General features: G+C 31.2%; 1 protein-coding gene across 2 annotated transcripts; it reads left to right on the top strand.

The window, feature by feature from the left end:
• The first annotated feature begins 6,862 nt into the window (after positions 1–6,862).
• On the top strand, positions 6,863–18,047 carry LOC133031762 (uncharacterized). Of its 2 annotated transcripts, XM_061105409.1 has the most exons (38): positions 6,863–7,121; positions 7,366–7,442; positions 7,681–7,780; positions 7,908–8,015; positions 8,155–8,271; positions 8,506–8,656; positions 9,020–9,267; positions 9,369–9,557; positions 9,685–9,761; positions 9,866–9,983; positions 10,310–10,393; positions 10,519–10,611; positions 10,702–10,803; positions 10,964–11,032; positions 11,294–11,389; positions 11,571–11,678; positions 11,942–12,055; positions 12,173–12,256; positions 12,377–12,505; positions 12,872–13,070; positions 13,157–13,297; positions 13,431–13,474; positions 13,887–13,970; positions 14,069–14,137; positions 14,212–14,288; positions 14,789–14,858; positions 15,191–15,340; positions 15,435–15,500; positions 15,578–15,722; positions 15,835–15,899; positions 15,988–16,053; positions 16,222–16,315; positions 16,585–16,621; positions 16,731–16,788; positions 16,877–16,987; positions 17,102–17,169; positions 17,798–17,864; positions 17,967–18,047. In XM_061105409.1, exons 1-38 carry the CDS (start codon positions 7,041–7,043, stop codon positions 18,045–18,047), a joined length of 3,837 nt encoding a protein of 1,278 aa, XP_060961392.1. In that variant the 5' UTR covers positions 6,863–7,040. The 2 variants fall into 2 exon arrangements, 1 of the variants encoding a protein (XP_060961392.1); XR_009684840.1 differs by lacking the exons at positions 16,222–16,315; positions 17,102–17,169; positions 17,798–17,864; positions 17,967–18,047 and having other exon boundaries at positions 16,877–16,958.
• Positions 18,048–20,274: the final 2,227 nt, after the last annotated feature.

The following is a 20,274-nucleotide window of genomic DNA, read 5'->3' as shown; positions in this document are numbered from 1 at the left end:
TATGTGGGTCCGCTCCTGACTACGCCTATATATGAGATTTAAGATAAAATTAAATTTTAGGACCCTTATATAAATATATTAATTATTATCAAAATAATAATTTTAGTACTTTTGGTGTAGTGTGGTAAAAAATTTTGAAACTCGTAAAAGCTTTAAGGTTCAATACGCGATACAAAAATAATTAAATATTTAAATATTTACAAATAATAAAAAAATATAAATATATATTATATTAAATGTGACTGTATAATAAAAATGTTGTTCTCTTTTTAGAATATTACAATTTAAATTTAAACTTACTATACATATCTTTGTTATCTTTTATCTGATATTAAATGTGTTTTATAACCTCTTAAAAAAATATATTTTATAACATAAAGTTTTTTTTAATATTGCAATTAAAATTTAAATCCATTACATATATTTAAAATATATATATATACATATTTCTATTTCTATTATCACTTTTTTACCAAAAAAAAAAAAATATTTTTATTATTATTTAAAAAAAAAAAAAAGTGTATGACATTTCAAAAACAATGAAAAGTATTATAAAATTAAAAGTATTACAGTAATTAAACTAAAATTATAATTAACAAAAAAAAATTGAATTTTATTATGATTTATTTTTATAAATAACACGTAAATTAAATATTTTTTAATAAAAAATAATTTTTTATTGAATAACATCCAAAAAAAACTAATTATACAACTAAAAATATATATAATTAAAATAAAAATTAAGAATATAACTAAGTATAAGTACATTGCACATAATATTAAACTAATACATATGTGTATATATATTTATAATTTTAACATGTTGATTATTTTTAATTAATTTCTAAAAGTAAATGAATAGAGTTAAAAGACATAAATATATAAATTAATATTTATATTTTGATATATTATTAAAATGATGTGTTTATTATAAATTTTAATACGAATTTTTTAAAAAATATCAACATGTTTAAATTTTTTTATGTTAAAATATGTTGATTATTATTACTATTAATGTTTATAATATTATTATTAATTTAATATGTTTATTATGATAATATTTTCAATATAATGTATTTAATATTTATTGATATCGCTTTTAGCCAACGCCATTGAATCAATTAAAGTGATAAGAATAACTATATTAATAATTTAAGAACATAAACGACGTACGAAATTTATAGAGGTTCGGCCCCTTAATTTGGTAATAGCCTACTCTCCTTTTTATTGTATTGCTTATGAAAGAATATTAAGATCACAAGGTCTCACCAAGTAAGTTTTTCAATATCTCTCTAAAAGGTTACAAGTATGTTGCAGAGTGTTTTCTCTTTGTAAAGTGCATAAAAAGTTGGCCCCCTCAATAGTAAATTAGCCTCACTATTTATATGGGAGAAGGAATACATTTAGTCTCAAAATAATAAGAGAAAGATCGGTGCAGATTTGAATATGAATCCCATGATTTTCTTATTTAGTTCAGTCAAATCTCATGAAAATAGAAATTTTATATTGGTCTTAATTTTGTGGAAACGGTTAAGGGAAGTATACTGAAATATTTTCAACGAATTCCTCAGGTTGGACATTCGCGTTACGCAGCTTGCTTGCATCGCTCGACGCGAGGTAAGATTTTAAGCGCGCTTGGGTGATAATCACTTTGAGCATTTATACTTCAATTTAATTCGGCATTGTCTTGCCTTGCTCGTACATCCCCGGTGCAACACTCGTCCAAAGGTCAAACTTTCATGCCACGTGTCATCTTGCCAAGTGTCACATTATCCGTGCAAATTTCGGGATAATATTTTCTCCCCAAGTCCACGTGAGAACTTCTGGTCGTACGGGCCGGGTACTTCCTGAACTTACACGTTGCATGGCTAGGTGACACGCATTTGTACCCACGTGCCTGCATGATGGGACGTTATTCCTACCCAAGGTGTGCAAATCTCTGTCTGTCCTTTCAAATTTCTACATTAACTGCTTTCCCTTGGGAATCCGCACTGAGATCGTGCACCGACAGCCATACGCATCCCCGTATAATGGACTCTTCACTTTTTGGGAGGGGAGGGGAAATCAACATTTTAAATTTAATGACCATTATACCCCTCAGTGACCTCATAAATAAGATCAAAAAAATACTCATTTGTAATTTTTTAGCCATTTGAAGATTTTCGGAGCAAGGAGAAAGAGTTGTTCTTGAGTAATCTACATTGTTCATCTATGATCGGATCGTTTTTGCCAAGAAGTTTTAGCCAACTAAAAAAGCACTGAGTAAGTAACTTTTCCTTGCACTTTTACAATTCCTTGTTTGTTGCTCTATGAACCATACTAGAATGCATGCTTGCTTTTATTTACTATAAAAATTTAGATTCTCAAATTTAGTTGATTGAAACTAATCCAAATGTTGACTATCAGGGTCGATTCGATTCGTGCTAAGTCTTTACGTGTGTTTTTTCTTCATCCTATTCTCTTGCATCTTTTTTTTGAGGTTTTAGAGTTTTTTTTATTATTATTTTGGGTTTTCAAAACCCTAGAATAATATTTCAATGAAATGGATATCGTTGGAAAGATAACTAAAAATTGATAACTTTGTGTGAAATTGTCTTTTTTTTATTATTTTTATTTATGTTTGTAATTTAAAATAAACAAATAATAATAATGATAAAATTATTCATCTTTTTAATTTATATGTAGACAATATTATATGAAAATAACAATAAGTAAATATTATAAAATTCCAAAATTTATTAATGTGGATCTCAGTCTCATACTTGCCATTGGAGGATCTTGACTGAGATAGTAAACTTAAAGAGTTCACAGTAAAATGAAATTACAAAATCATCAAATAAATTATTGCTAATATTATCTACTAGTATTATGAATACATGTAACTTAGATTCGAGTTACTAGTGTAGTAAGACACTTTAATGGAGGTTTCTATACATACAAGAGAATGTAGAATTGAACCAGTAATTTTGTTAATACTCATTTAAATACTTGATCATAGTATTAATGGAACACACCAACTGTTCCAATTCTCTCTCTCTCTCTATCTTTTTTACACGCTAACTTTTGTTTTAGCTTTTTATATATATATATATATATATATATAAATAAATATATATATATATATATATATAATAAGTGTATATTTTATATAATTTTTTTTCTAACACTTTTTCATTCTCTCACAAAATTTTATTTATTATTATTTTTTTAAAAAAAATACAAACACTTATTATATTTCTTTTTCTTTTATTTACATTTTTTTATTATTCGCACTCAAACTATTTCATATTATTTTTTTTAATTAATCACATTTTATAAAAAAATCTTAATTAATTTCTTTTAACCTTTAAGTCTTTTACTTTCACATTTTTTCTCATAATTTTTTTAACAGTCTTTCTTTATCCTAAAAAAAAATTGAAAGCACTCTTCTTATATCTTTCTCTCTTTTACATGATTGATAAAAAAAAAATGTTTTTTTTGGATGTTTTGTAGTTTATTCGAAGTTAATTTATGAATGATTTGTATATTTTAACAAGGTTGGTGTCTTGATATTTTTCTATTGATTTATAACTGTCTTTTTGTTATTTTATAGTTGTTTTATAGTTTTTTTTAATGTTGTTATTTATTTGTTTAATAGTTGCCTTTTTGTTATTTTTATGTGTTTTTTTTACAATTGTTGTTTAATTTATGTACATTTTTATGGTATATATTTTTAGTTTATTCAACACAATTTTTTATTGTATATATGTGTGTATTTTTTTGTTATTTTTATGTTATTTTTAAGTGGTTTTCAAAATATTTTTGTTCAATAGATATTTTTTGTTGTTTACTTATTCATGTGTATTTTTTTATGATGGATAATTTTAGTTTCTTCCTAACAATTTTTCTTTGGTTGTATGTGTATTTTTTGTAGTTTAGATGTAATATTTCAGAAATTATAATTATATTTAACTGGACATATTTTATGATTATATGGATAGTGGAGTAAGATTATAATCTTACTTAAGCTAATTATGAGTTGATTAGTGTAAAATTTAGTAAATGAATAAAATAAAGCGTAATTCATTAATTACGAAGGTTTTATCGGATTATGGGGGTATTATAAATACCATTTTCAAAATAAAATATTTTCGGTTCGGTAGTGTGAAAACTCGACGAGTGGTCGAAATGTCACGACAATATAAGATGAGTTGTATTGGTTTATACCGAACTAGTTAAAATATGTTAGATGTCTGTTAAGCTCGGGAAGCAAAACAAATAACCAAAGTACCCCTAGGTTTTTTATTTTAGACTTAAGTGTTTAAGGAGGGGTAATTTAATCTTTTCACTAGGTTAAGGTTTTATCTTATATGGATCTATTTTCTAAGCTGAAGTAGAATTTATAAAAAGTTTATAATTATTTAATTTAATTGTTAATATAGGAAATAAGAGATAGAATCCAAATTAAGAAAAAAAATCATACAAAAACCTTCTAGCACTCTCTTACCCTTCGAACCCTAGGAGCAGTTGGTGAATCAAGAGAAGTTTCATCACGATTCAAGGGATTCTAGTTGGATAAACTAGTTTTATGGGCAGTACAAGTCTAAATGTAAGTTCTTTACTCTTTGATTTTCTAAGGTTTGGGTCTGTGTGATTGCTGGAGTTTAGACATGTTTTTAGGTTTAAATTGATGATGGTTTAAGCTTGGATTGAATGGATTTTAAGGCTGTTAGGTTTGAGTTGGGTAAATTGAGTTTAAGAACTCAATTTTCATTCAACTATGGTGTTTTGGCTGTTTTGATGAATTGCTAAGTATTGATTGATTGTACACATTGTTTTTATGTTGTTGAATTATTCTGAGAAGTTTGAACATGTTTGATGGAGTTTTGGATCGGTTTTGGTGAAGAAAACCAGAATTTTCTTACATGCCAAAACTGGTCAACCGGTTCTACAAAGTCATCGGTGAACCTACGACCGGCTATTGCAGGAGAAAATCCCAATTTTCTTCGAGTCTGGTTTTTTGCTTGGGGTGTTTTCTAAAACCTAGTTTAGGGTATTTTAGAGATGTCTAAGCTATTTTTAAGCCAGTAGGGGTTATGGTTGTCCGATTATGAAATTAGGGTTTAATTTGGAGTTCGATTAAGTTGTTGATCAAGTTTTGTTGTCATGACATAGGACCCGAGATTATCGAGTTTTGTTCCACTCAAGTCGGTGCGCACACCTGATTGTTGAATTGAGGTAAGAAAGTTAATTGCACCGCTAAGCATGTTAAGTGAGGAACAATTATCATCGTTTGTGACTCGATTATGATCGAGATAAAGATACGGTCATTACTGTTATTGAGAATGGGTAATTACTTGCCTGAAACTGCAGATAAATTTCTTACTTATCGGTTGCTTTATCGGGCAACAATAGGGACATATGTAGCTCGTGTGTGACGAGTGGTAAGGATGCTTTATGAGGCATCAAGAACAGTTTGTCTTATTAGACAAATAGTTATTCATGTAATGCGTGATTATGTACTGTGTAACCATTTATTGTGAATGATGGAATTGTATGCTATGCACTCTTATGATATCTCGTGTTATATAATGTTTGTTCTTTATTTGCTTTCTTGCGAGTCATTGTGACTCACGGGTACTTCGTGGTGCAGGTAAATGGAAGGAAAAAGTGGACTAGCCATGAGTCAAAGGTCTCTTGACGATGTACATATCAACTTCTGTGTTTTGACTTCCAGTGTTCAGGATCCACCCTTTTCATCATATTTTGAAAATTTAATCCTACTTTGTAATACCGATTTTGAGATATGTTGTAAAAATTTATAAATAAGGGATCCCCAAACCTAGCAGTATTTTGAGTATAAAGTCAAGTTTAAGTTTAATCTAAAAGTTTTAATTAAGCCACACTTTTCTTAAACTAATAGGTTAATGATAAAATTATTTATAAAAGCACACACATGGCGTCCTTGTGGGACAGGACTTTATATTAGATATATATATTTAATTTATTTTTTGACACATATTATTAAAATACAATGATTAGATTTTTTTGATTTATTTTTTAATTAACACAATGTGCTATGGAAAATATTAACATATTAATTATATATTACCCATTATATTATATACCTCATTTTAAAATCATATGGTTTATTATTTTTATTATTAATGTAATTATTTTATTTAATTTTTAAAAATAAATTATCATTTTAACTGTCACTAACTTAAAAAAAAATTTAAGTACAAAATTATAACAACAATTTCTATGAAAAAAAAAATAATGTAGTAGTAAAAAAAAAAGATAAATTAATTTATCAAAACTAAATAAAAAAATCGTAATACAAAAACATATTGAAGAACTAATATTATTTTGCATATTGCAATTAGGTTATTGTTTTGTTATTTTTGGTTACTTTGTAGTTATTATTTAATTATTTTAGAGTTGTTTTCATGTTATTTTAGAGTTATTTTTTTATTTTATTAAAATATAATATTTTTTTAATTTTAAAACTTTAACACAATATTTTTTTTTAAATTTATTAGAGTATAAAATGTGAAAAAAAAAAACTTATTTTGTGACAGTAAAAATATAAAAATGACCCCAAAAAAAATATATTCTTATAACAATCCAATTTATTTTTAGATTAGTGTTAATTTTTTTACATATATCTTGTTGTGACAGTCTGACAAACTGCTAAGCGTTAGAAAACAAACTGCATTGAATTTACGAAACTGTCCCTTCTGCTTCCACGCCGAAAAAATGATTAAAGAGAAATAGTATGATTATCGGACAAACTGGCCGAAAGCAAGGATAAATTGGTAATTGCGTTAACATATTGAAATCCCTCTTCGAGAAAGGGAATTTTTTCTGTTTACACCTTCGCCAACGGGTATTGGAGACTCTTATTGTGACTGAGTAACTATAAATACGGATTCTCAACCGTAGAAGACATTGGTCATTGGACTCTCTCTCTATAAAGGTCGCACCAGCTAACTTTTGCTTTGCTTACTTTCTCTCTCTAGTTCTTCTTCTTCTTCTTCTTCTACTTTTCAACGCCATTGATGACCGGAGCGGGAGCTTCATCAACGAAGAGGAGAATGAGGAATCGTTTAGGGCTTTTCCTTTCTATTTTTGTATTTCAGGCATGCTTTTTCTGTTTTCCCTCACCATCACCATTATTCCATTTCTTTCTCTCTGTAGCTAGTTATTACTGGCTTCATTTTTTAAAAAAGAGTTCTCTAAATTCAGTTTCAGAGAGGATAAAACTGAAGATAATTTTTTCTGAAAGAAAATATATCGAAATCTTATTTGTTTAATAAAGAATCTTTATTCTGGATCTTTCTTCTAAGTAAATTGTACTGAATTGTTGAATATTTATATAAACAGGTCTTATATATTGAAAGTTCAGCAAACGCCGAGAGGTCAGAAATGCGGTTACTTTTGACACCTAATGCTGTTACAGGGTAACTCCTTCCTTTAATTTCATTTCCTTTCTGCTCTCTGACTTGATTTATCGCTCACTATTTTGTTTCTTCGCTTTATTAGTTGATTATATTCAGTATTAAAGAAAATATGACTGAAAAAAGCTTTTTGATTCAGTATATTCCCTTCTTTGATGAAAATTAATTTAGTATTGTGGAAAAAATTATCTTAATCTGATTATTATTATTATTTTAATTATTTTTTAACGTTGCCGTTTAGAGAGAGGCATTCAGAAGGGTATTGTGCTATGTATGACATTTGTGGAAAACGTAGTGATGGCAAAGTATTAAATTGTCCTCGTGGTTCCCCATCTGTCAAGGTATTTATTTATACATATATTTTGTAGAAATATATATCTATATATTTGTATATGCATAAATATATATTTTTTTACTATTAATTAAAATGGTTAAAAGTTTTACTTATCAATATTTTTAATATTACAGCCAGATGATTTGCTCTCGTCCAAGATCCAAAGCTTATGTCCTACCATTACTGGTAATGTTTGTTGTACAGAATCTCAGTTTGACACCTTACGGACTCAAGTTCAGCAGGTAAGATTCATTCTCTCATCTATTCAAAATTAATACTAATATTGTATTGTTACTTAATAATGAGTTCTTTCTTTTGTGTATTTTATTTTGTTGTGTGATTTGTATATATGAACATATGTATGCATAATGTATCGTACAGGCGATTCCTTTTCTTGTTGGTTGTCCAGCATGCTTGAGAAACTTTCTGAATTTGTTCTGTGAGCTCACCTGCTCTCCAAATCAAAGTCTATTTATCAATGTTACTTCTATATCCAAGGTCTGCAGTTTCTTCCTGTCTTTAATACATTTTATTATTGCTTTTATAATGTTTTTGAACCAGCTTCATGCATGCAAACCTGCAGTCTTTTGTTTAATTTCTTTTTTTATTATTATTGGCAAATCCTTCTGAAATCCCAAAGAACATTTTCGATAACATTAATAAGAGTTTTAGTGAACATACTTTTTAAGTTCTACTACGAATATTAAAATTAGTTTTTTTTCCCATTTTCAGGCTAGTAACAATTTGACCGTGGATGGGATTGATTTTTATATAACTGATGCTTTTGGTGAAGGGTTGTATGAATCCTGCAAAGATGTGAAGTTTGGTACCATGAATTCTCGTGCTCTAGAGTTTATAGGCGCTGGAGCTCAAAATTTTATAGGTAAACTCTGACCCTTTTGAAGATTACTTGCTAGAACTGCATCCCCGCAAATAAGTTTATCTTTTTTCGCTCTCTTCTAGTGCCATATTCAGTCTCTTTATCTTCTATGATGTTTCAAAATTAAAATTTGTATTGAAAGGGGTAAAGCCAGTTGCTAAAGTACCTTCATAAGTATTTTTGTAACTTACCTGTGCTGCCAAAGTTAATATTGTATATGGTCTCAAATTGGGATGACTTTTTGGAAGGCATCTTTTGATGGACGATTCTTTTAGTTTGTGACAGCTTTAAGCTATTCTCCTTTGGTCTTTGCAGTATTGAGTTTGAGTCCTTTTTTTTTTAATACTTAACCTATGATATTTTCAGAGTGGTTCGCTTTTATCGGTAGACGAGCACCTGCTAATGTACCAGGTTCACCGTATGCCATAGCATTTCAGTCAAATATTTCTGAGTCATCTGGAATGAAACCTATGAATGTATCTACTTATTCGTGTGGTGATATATCACTGGGATGTTCATGTGGTGATTGTCCTGCATCTCCAGTCTGTTCTAATTCAGCTCCTCCTCCTTCCCATAAAGAAGGCTCCTGTTCAGTGCAACTTGGATCTGTCAAAGTGAATATATCTCCTCTACCTTCATATTTGAAAAACTCTTGTAGTTACGTTAGTTTGCACACCACTGATACAGTTTTTTTAATTTTTTTCCTATGATGCAGGCCAAGTGTATTGACATTGCTGTAGCTATCTTATATATAATTCTAGTTTCTGCATTTCTGGGATGGCGCTTGTTTTATTTGAATGGACAAAAGAAACCTGCCTCTAGAACTAAACCACTGTGGAATACTATGGAAGGTGGTGAACTCCATTCTGTAAACCGACAGAAGGAAGAGAATCCATCGATTCAGGTGCACATACTGATATTTCTTCTCCATTTTTTGTGTACTTTGTTTAGATAGAGTTTCGCTTACTTATTACTTGTTTGTCCTGTTTCTCTCTGTATAGTAATCTAACCAATGGAATTTTTTTAATTAGATGCTTGAAGATGCTTCTCAAAGTAGAAATGGAGTGCAACTTTCTCTCGTTCAAGGTTACATGTCCAATTTTTTCAGGTCACTGTCTCTGTCATCATTCAATCATAATGATTTCTATATGCCCAGCTTTTGAATGAATTCACAAGAATGATTTTGGATGACTTCTAACACCATATTTCCAGGTTGTACGGAACATGGGTTGCAAAAAATCCAATCATAGTTTTGTGCTCATCTTTGGCAATAGTTCTTGTTCTCTGTTTGGGTCTAGTTCGTTTCAAGGTGGAGACACGTCCTGAAAAGGTTTGTTGTAGTACCAGTAGCTTTATTTTCTATGCACTTTTTCAATATCAAATAATATTCATGTAGCACTAGATAGATAGAGACTTAACTTAAATGACATTATTGGAGTTTGAGAATCACTTATGTAGTAACACATTTCGATAGTTGCTTATGCTTATATTGACAAGGCTTCTGAGGTCTCCTGCTTAATCTTATTCCTCATGTATATGGGCTATTATATTTTAACTTGACAAATTTGTGCATGTACTTGTTGTACTAAACCTTATATAATATTGGTTAATGTATTTTTTCATGCCTTTTCAACATTGCTGTATTTTCTGTTTCAGCTGTGGGTAGGGCCAGGGAGTAAAGCAGCTGAGGAGAAGCAGTTTTTTGATAACCATCTAGCTCCTTTTTACCGAATCGAACAGGTTCTAGAAAGCAATCTTTTTATGTGTTTCATTAAGTTGGTTGCTTAATATTATACACTGCCACATCCTCAAGAAGCAAGAAATTGTAATTTTCCATGATCTTAACACTTTATGTTCTTTCTCAGCTTATATTAGCAACTATTCCTGATGCTGATGGCAAGTCGCCAAGTATTGTGACTGAGGCAAACATCAACTTACTTTTTGAAATTCAGAAGAAGGTATGTGTTTATCCACCTAGTATGATATCTTACGTAATCTATTTTTCATGGTTTTTAGCTGGCAAATTTTATAGATTAGTTGTATGCCAGGTAGATGGACTCCGTGCTAATTTTTCTGGATCACCAGTATCTCTTGCTGATATTTGCATGAAGCCACTGGACCAAGATTGTGCTACTCAAAGTGTGCTACAGGTAGAATTTTTGCTTGGCTTATTTGAAATTTGATTTTGAATTCTAGGTTAGATAAAAGTCAGAAATGCTATATTTATTTCTAAAAAGAAAAAATCATTTTTATGCTGTTCTTTTTCTCTCTCATAATTAATAAATTTCCCCTTATAATTCTTGGTGACAGTATTTCAAAATGGATCCTGACAATTATGACAATTTTGGTGGAGTTGAGCACCTCAAATACTGCTTTGAGGTACTTTCTACTTTCTACCATCTCCATGTACATGACGTGTATTGAGATATGATGGACATTTTTTGTTTTAACTTTTGGATACATCAAAATGTTTTTCTTTCTTCCAAATAAGTTGCAAAATTCTGGAATAATCATTGATACAGAAGTTTAATTCTATTTAAAGCATTTCGGATTTGTTGAAGGCTTTACTAGTTTCCCAGCAAGAGTATGCTGATGCTCCTTGACTGGCATATCTAATTTTATTTGTTTAATGTTTTTCAGCACTACTCCTCTGCTGATAAATGTATGAGTGCATTTAAAGCACCACTCGATCCTAGCACTGCATTAGGAGGTTTTTCAGGAAGCAACTATTCCGAGGTAATTTTTTTCCTGCTTGTTTACTTTTTAAGATTTTTTAAGCTTTTAAGTGGTAAGACATCCCCAAGTACTTGGAAAAGAAGAACACTGGCACATTGAGTTATGAAATCATCTAGTTTTTTATATAATTTTTTCTTGCTTTAAGTCGTGAATGATCATTTTCATTTTTAATTTATGACAGGCTTCAGCATTTATGGTAACATACCCTGTAAACAATGCTGTGGATAAAAGAGGGAATTTATCTGAAAAGGCAGTAGCATGGGAAAAGGCTTATATCCAGATGGCAAAGGTTTGTTATTTTCCTTCAGTCATTCCATTTGTTGAATTATTTTCACAATGTTGAATTTCATACAAAATATGTAGCATTCTTTATCGATCCATATATTATTTATAAATTCTACAATTGCAAATTAGCTTAGTCTGGTCTTCTATTATAAATTGCTCTACACCTGAAATGGCCTATATTTGTGGCACCAGTCATTTGTCTTTTATAAGAAGGTGGCACCTTTTCAGAATTTTCATTTCACTTATTATCTATCTTGTCTATGATAGGATGAATTGCTGCAAATGGTGCAATCTAAAAATTTAACGCTGTCCTTTTCATCGGAAAGTTCAATTGAAGAGGAACTGAAAAGAGAGAGCACCACAGATGCCATCACTATTGTGGTGAGTGTTTTTTCTGCATTTTATGCTAAATTTATTGTCTTGTAACATGATGTTGTTTTATTGGAATGTACTTTTCAAGTAATTTCTATTCCTTGATGCTGCCTTTTATTGCTATAGATAAGCTACCTTGTGATGTTCGCTTATATTTCTCTTACTTTGGGTGACACTCCTCGACTATCTTCTTTTTACATTTCCTCCAAGGTATGCTAGTCACATTCATAAAACCATAGTTCAACTTTGATCTTTCCTTTTAGTAAACAACTCATTCTATTGGTTAATTTTACGGTAAATTGTTGCTATAAAATTGTGAGATTATGGCAGGTGTTGCTTGGTCTCTCTGGAGTTGTGCTTGTCATGCTTTCTGTTCTTGGATCAGTTGGATTTTTCAGTGCTATTGGAGTAAAATCTACTCTCATCATTATGGAAGTTATCCCATTTCTTGTTCTAGCTGTAAGTTGTTTTCATGGTATCAAATTAGATTCTTGTGAATCTTTTAATAGTTTTCTGATGTACTGTGTGTATATGTGTTTCTTTTGTTTTTTTCTTGCTTCTGGATTCATATCCTACTTGATTCACAAAGTAAATATCATTTTTTCAAAAATAAATCCATAGGGCAAGTACCTCTATGTCATGAGAAGTTGTATAATTTACTTTATTTGTGTCTTTGTTTATGGAGCTTGTGAACTAAATATGATTGTTTTTGAGCTTTCAGTGATTTTAAACATTTTTACCTTATCACCTGTTCAGAAATACCCATTTTCTTTGTAATCTATTCTATTCTAGCCTGTAATATTTTGAACTTGATCTCCGTAACAGGTTGGAGTCGATAATATGTGTATATTGGTACATGCGGTTAAACGTCAACCTTTGGAGTTGCCTTTAGAAGAGAGAATAAGCAATGCACTTGTGGAAGTTGGGCCATCCATAACACTGGCTAGCGTAGCAGAGGTTTTAGCATTTGCTGTTGGAAGTTTCATTCCTATGCCAGCATGCCGTGTGTTCTCCATGTTTGCAGGTCCGAACTGTCACTTTTAAACAAATAAAAGTGACATTATTTGTCTTCATGACGAAACTGACATTATTTGGTTGTTCTTTTTGCAGCATTAGCAGTTCTTCTGGATTTTCTTTTGCAAGTTACTGCATTTGTTGCTTTGATAGCTTTCGACTTTTTGCGAACTGAGGATAAGAGAGTTGATTGCTTCCCATGTATGAAAGTGGCATCATATGCCAATGCTGACAAAGGTATCATAAAATGCTTCCTCCTCTTCTTCTTCCTTCTAACACTTTAGGACAGTATATCCTTTTTAGCTTTTCCTTTCTGTTGTCTTCTCAGATTTATATGATATCTGATTCAAAAATGCCTTCTGGAATTTAGGTATTGGTCAGAGAAAATCGGGTTTGCTGGCTCGTTATATGAAGGTGCTTACTCTAATAAGTACTATAAAGTTGGTTGAATTTCCAATATATTTATGCTGTATCTTTATTGCTTTCTTTACCCAATGTTAAGATTCGTTTTATTTGACGATCAACAAACCGATTAGCACATGTTGTTGCTAGGCTTTCTAGGTCTTTACTGATCGTAGCATTTGTGTGACTAACGCTCCAGCTATTTTGCTGGATATTTTATATTTCGAATTCTGAATTTAATGAAGTTTATTTCATAAAAAAAATTGACTTTTAAATGTTTCTTCTATTCACTTATGCATCACACATTATTACATATGGTAAAATGTACAAGATAATAATTTACGTGCCTTTTATAACAGTTCCACAATTACTGTCGTTTGTTAATTTCATTTTCAATCTTGCTGTGCTGCATTTGCTTTTTCAGGAGATCCATGCACCTATTCTGAGTCTTTGGGGAGTCAAGATAGTTGTCATTTCCATTTTTGTTGGGTTTACACTGGCTAGCATAGTGAGTTATTCTGTATTTTGCTCATATCTTCTTGCTTTTATGGATGTTATTTTTTGTGTTTGTTCTGCTTCTCAACTTGTTCTTTTCCTTAACTACAGGCATTATGCACAAGGATTGAACCTGGTTTGGAACAAACAGTTGTTCTTCCCCAAGATTCTTACCTTCAGGTCTAGCTCAGGGCCATTATGTCAATTAGCAGCTTATTGTTCAATGTCATAATGCCTTATTCTATTACTTGCAGGGTTATTTCAATAATGTTTCAGAATATCTCAGAATTGGACCTCCTCTGTATTTTGTTGTGAAGAATTATAACTACAGGTAATCAATTTTTGTCTTGACCTTTTTGGCGTTTACAATGCTTCAGATAGCTTTATCTCACCAATTCATTAAATTGTGAATCAAGTTATTTTTAAAAAATGAGAAAATATTTACCCTGTTAGTAGTTGACAAAGCTCTACCAAAATACAGCTCATTACTACTTTTACTATGGACACAGTCATAATTTTAAGCATCCGAAATTCATGCAATATAATCAAACAATGATGACAGCCTTTGTAGAAAGTATCAATATACATCTAGTACCAAGAAACCATAACTTCAGCATCGTTCTTTTTTCTTTCTGGAATTTAATTTGGTAGGCTTTGGATGAACTTTGGCATGGATAGACTTCCTACAGATAACCACATAGACTGTTATTAACTATGGTTATTAGAATATATGTAAAGATCATGACTATTACGAAATGGAGGGATGTTGCTATCTCTCCGTAGTGGTATTTTCATGCTGAAAGGTTCTTTTCTTTTGCTTTTCTTTTTCAGTGCAGAATCAAGACATACAAATCAGCTATGCTCTATTAGTAAATGTGATTCAGACTCCCTTTTGAATGAGGTACAACCTTTTCTTGGTGTCTTTTTGTCATTGCTTACGTATATCCTTCATCTCAGTGTATTTTTATTTAGCAAACATCAATATAGTATTTGGTGAGCATCAATAGTTTTTGGGTAATTGGTTGAAATATACTCTTTATAATGTCACTTTATTCAATTCTATTTTTGATATATCCCGAGTACGTGGCTGATGTTAAAGATTCAAAACTCATTAAAATTTATGCGAAATGCTTTCCAAAAATGACAAATGACTTTAATTTGGTTAAGCATTCTTTATCTTTTCTTCTTAGTTGATATTATGTCAGGTAAATGATTTTTGTTTTGCTTGTGTAGATTGCAAAAGCATCATCAACTCCAGAAGCAAGTTACATTGCTAAGCCAGCTGCTTCATGGCTTGATGATTTTCTTGTGTGGATATCCCCAGAAGCATTTGGATGCTGTCGGAAGTTTACCAACAGTACTTACTGTCCCCCCGATGATCAGGTCATTAACAAAGCTTTACCTTTTTTCTAGTCTCGCGATCTTCCTTTCATTTTATGTTAATCCCTTTCATACTGATTCAAATTATTTGATTCAGCCTCCTTGCTGTTCTTCCAATGGAGGACTTTGTAGCCTGGGAGGGGTATGCAAAGATTGTACAACGGTAAGATTTATATTTAATCCTGCCAATCACTTTTAGATACATGTGTTTCTTCTCACAACTGATTTTTGCCAATCCAGTGCTTCCGCCATTCGGATCTGCAGAACGATCGTCCATCTACCACACAATTCAAGGAGAAACTTCCATGGTTCCTAGATGCTCTACCATCTGCTGCCTGTGCTAAAGGTGGCCATGGGGCTTACACTACCAGTGTGGAACTGAAAGGTTAGTAGGATTATTGGGTACTTCATTATTTTTGGACGCAGCAAAATATTATTGAATTATTTAATTCAAATTCAGAATATTTATAATTGAATTATTCCTTCTGGTCAATCAGATTATGATACTGGTATAATTCAAGCATCATCATTCCGTACATATCATACACCTTTGAACAAGCAGGTGTGCTCTTAATTAGGATTTTATATACTGTTCCTTTCTGTCACGATATCAAAGGAAGACTGATTGTATACAATGATTTTATTTGAAGAGTGACTACGTAAATTCATTGAGGGCTGCACGAGACTTCAGCTCAAGAGTTTCCGATTCTCTAAAGGTATTCTGACAATCTTCTTGGCCTTGCTGGCTCTAATATACATAATTTGACTGAAAAAGTTTTTTTTCTTTTCCAGTACAAGAGTGTTACCACCACCCCTTCCCACAAGTGACGATTATCGTTCTTGTAATTTATATTGTGAAACTGATTGTTTCTTAATTTGTGCAGATAGAGATATTTCCATATTCGGTGTTTTATATGTTTTTCGAGCAATACCTTGATATATGGAAAACCGCATTAATCAACCTTTCAATAGCTATTGGTTAGTACTTTAAGAAACTCAATTAGCATAGTGTCATGTATAGGCCACTGTTTAGCTTTAGCTTGTTATTTTTAGATTAGTTTCCAGGGATTGATTCACTTCTGCTGCTTTTTGGAGACATATGGCAGATTATATAAAAGATAATTGTTAATTGATTTATTTCTGTAATTGCTACTATTGTTATGTAGGTGAATAGGCATAACAAGAATGCATGTTTACATTTTATTAATTGTTAATTAATTTTTGTTTTTATACCCATGATTCAACAGGTGCGGTATTTATCGTTTGCTTAGTAATTACATGCAGGTCAGTATGTTTATTACTTTAGCTTTTTAGTACGTACGGTAACCCTGTTTCCCTTTTAATTAATAAATTTATTTTCCTGACTGGATTTCTGGTTCCATTTGGTTAATAGTTTCTGGAGTTCAGCAATCATCTTATTGGTGTTAGTAATGATTGTTGTGGATCTCATGGTATATTAATTCTCTCCCAAATCATTTTTTCTTTTTAAGTAGCCTGAAATCAGCTTTTTATATCTCCTGACGATGCAATGATCTGCAGGGTGTAATGGCGATTCTTGGGATCCAATTAAATGCAATCTCTGTTGTGAATCTTGTAATGTCAGTTGGGATTGCGGTTGAGTTTTGTGTTCACATGACCCATGCATTCTCGGTCAGTATCATTCATATTTACTAACGCCACTTTTATAAAGATAAAGAAGGATTTGATTAATTTGTCCATCGTTTCGGTCGGTAATTCTTCATAATATCATAATATATATAACAGGTAAGCAATGGAGATAATAATCAACGTATTAAGGAGGCTCTTGGTACAATGGGAGCCTCTGTTCTCAGGTACATTTTCAACCTAAGCCTAAAACTGCACTTGAATACTTTACACTCTAGGTTTACACCAATACCATCATGCTAAAGATATATGTGTAAATCCTTTACAACCCAAAACTCCAACCAATCAAAGTAAACACAATTATTTATAATAGTTTGTACTCATCAACGAACTCAATCCACTATGAAGAAGTCAGAATTTCAATATTAGAAACAAAGAACCTCACACCACACTTGTACTCTCAGCAAGGCCGGCCCTGAAATGTAGTGGGCTATAGGGTAAAAATTATTTTTGAGCCCTTATTTAGAAAAAAAATAGTATTTTTCAAAATCAGCAAAAAAATTGTATAATTTTAAAAGGGGAAGATTTTTTTTTAGGCCCTTAGAGTAGGTGGGCCCTAGGCACAGGCCTAGCCCGCCTATGTCCAGAGCCGGCCCTGACTCTCAGCAATATAAAAATGTTCTCTCACAAGTACAGTAGCTACAGTGTAATGCGCACAATTCGCACTGTCTTGCTCTCTCTGTGTAGCCAACTCGAAATGGTCTAAAAGACAAAATGAACGTTAATGTCTCCTGAGAGGACTTCAGTTGACGGTATATAATGAGAGTATTTTTTGTGTTTTGATATGTGATACAGTGGAATAACATTAACAAAGCTTGTTGGGGTCATTGTTCTTTGCTTTTCAAGGACCGAAGTTTTTGTGGTACTTAAATCTCTCTTGCTCTTATTTATCCACATTACACTTCACAAGGATTAATTGACCATGTCTGTCTATGAATATATTTTATGTATGTATAAATTGCAGGTATATTACTTTCAAATGTATCTTGCTTTGGTTCTTCTTGGCTTCTTACATGGCCTTGTATTTCTACCGGTAAGCTCATAAAAGGAGTTATTATTAATCATAGCATTTATCTAATTACCAAAATCCGTTTTTCTATAGAACTAATTATCTTATATTTATGTGTGTGTTTATACAGGTAATTCTAAAGCATATGTGGTCCACCTTCAAGATGTATGATAATTGAGCCACAAGAAGTTCGACACTCTACAGCCTCATCACAACAACAATAAGATGAAAAGATCTTTTAATTTCTCCTTTTTTTTTGTAGGTTAAATGAAATTTTTCTTTTATTTGAATAGCGTGTAAATGTTTTACTCATGATAAAAAGTAAATCAAATAGAAGAGTGGGGGAAAACGAATTAATTTTATTATTATATTTTCCTGGTTGTCTATAACTCTACACTTGGCTAATAGCCCAAACTTTTATTACCCCTATATTTTTTACGTTTAAAAAGAAGGAGGAAAGAAAAAGATAACTTATTTTGGATCATGTTTATAGCGAGTCAAATCTTCTCTTGAAGGATTGTGATTCAATTACTGATTTCGAGCCGATCTTAGGCCAAGGACCTATTCATCTTGGAGGCTAAATATACATATTTTATGGGATATTGGCGGCTAAATTGACGAACTTAAATTTGTTAACACTTAATCATAAAATTTGATTTTTTGAAGGTAAAATTACTCTAAATTTCCATTCCATTTTATTCTCGCACTTCTCTGTCCCCAAAAAATCACAGTGCCAGACACACTATTACGACAAATTTCATTTTATTGGTTCAAACTTAATATTAATTTTAAAAAATAATTATAAATATTTAAAAAATTAAAAAAAAATTAAAAAATATATATTTTTTTCTTTTTCTTCTTGTTTCTTTCTTAAACTTTTTTGCTTAACCGTAACCCCAATCTCTCGGCCCTCCCTCCCCAGCCCTCTCTTTCTCTCTCTCTCTCTCTCTCTCCCCGTTTCACTCAACCAATACCTCGCCTGTGAGTTGAAGCACTCCAAGCCCTCGCTGCAGCAATTTTCCCTCTCTTTCTCTCTTTCGATCTTTCTCCTTCCTAGACCTCTCTCTTTCTCTTTCTCGCTCTCTTTCTCTCTCTCTCTCTCTCTCTCTCTCTCTCTCTATCTCTCTCTCTCTCTCTCTCTCTCTCTCTCTCTCTCTCTCTCTCTCTCTCTCTCTCTCTCTCTCTCTCTCCGTGGTGGTCACCGTGAGGTCTCTCAGCTCTTCCCTTTCATTTTCCTTTTCTTTTTATTCTTCTTTTTCTTCTTCTTCTTTGAAGCTGAACGAAAAAAAAAACGAGTGGGGTCTGAGAAAGATCAAAGGAGTAGAGGGAGAAGAAAGGCGAATCGAGTTGAAATTTTTTTGGGTTGTGGGGTTCGGCTTCTATGGCCCGTCCCCAGCATGGAGTAGGTATGTGAGTTAAGGCCGACATCAGGCACCGTGAGGAGTAGAGCAGAGTGTGTGAGAGGGCTCGAAAAGGTTGGGTCGTGGGGTGCTTGGATCGGGTGCTGTGGGTTTTTTTTTAGATTAAGTAAGAAGAAAAGAAAAGTTGAAATAAAAAGAAAAGAAAAAGAAAAAGAAAAATACTTTTTTTATTTTTTAAAAATATTTTAATAATTACTATTACGCGGGCCACTAAAAATTTGTCACGTGTACAAGTGTATACGTGGGCACTTAACTTGTGATTTTTGGACGGAGAGGTACAGAGAGCAAAACGGAATGAGAGTTTAGGTAGTTTTTGCCCCCAAAAAATCAATTTTTGTGGTTAAGTTGTTAAAAATTTAAAATTCGAATTGATTTAGCCGCTAATATTCCTATTTTTTTAATAATTTTTTAAAAAATCACAATTTATTCTTATAATGACTCATTTTTTTTTCTTAAGACCCATTTCAATCTAGAGCACCAAATTGATTACCGAAATCATAAATAAAAAGTGGATTATTTCTACAAATATACAAAAATAACAAAAAATTTACAAAAATACTATTTTTACGTAATTTTAAACATTTTTACTGATTTTTTTGATTTTATTTATAAAAAATACGATTTTTTTTATGTTGTATTCATGTTAATTTGTTATTGGATTTTTGTTATCCGTATGTTTATTTTTTATTGTTGTTTTGATATTATTTACATGTTACTTTTAAGTAGTTTTCTTATTATTTTCGTAATTTGTTTTTATGGAAAACCGTAAAAAATGTAAGAAAAAATTTTAAACGTAAAAATATAATTTTTTCTTACAAAAAATGTTATTTTATGTAATTATC

Source organism: Cannabis sativa, chromosome X (assembly GCF_029168945.1).
Source record: "Cannabis sativa cultivar Pink pepper isolate KNU-18-1 chromosome X, ASM2916894v1, whole genome shotgun sequence".
Classification (NCBI taxonomy): Eukaryota; Viridiplantae; Streptophyta; class Magnoliopsida; order Rosales; family Cannabaceae; genus Cannabis; species Cannabis sativa.
The sequence above is the reverse complement of the archived record's forward strand: the minus strand, read 5'-3'. Positions and strand labels throughout refer to the sequence as shown.

Excerpts from the sequence above, each read along its gene's own strand:
- LOC133031762 (XM_061105409.1), top strand. The coding sequence starts at position 7,041 with ATGACCGGAGCGGGAGCTTCATCAACGAAGAGGAGAATGAGGAATCGT. Across the intron at positions 12,056-12,172 it reads CAGATGCCATCACTATTGTG|ATAAGCTACCTTGTGATGTT; the intron begins GTGAGTGTTTTT and ends TTATTGCTATAG. Across the intron at positions 13,971-14,068 it reads GGTTTACACTGGCTAGCATA|GCATTATGCACAAGGATTGA; the intron begins GTGAGTTATTCT and ends CCTTAACTACAG.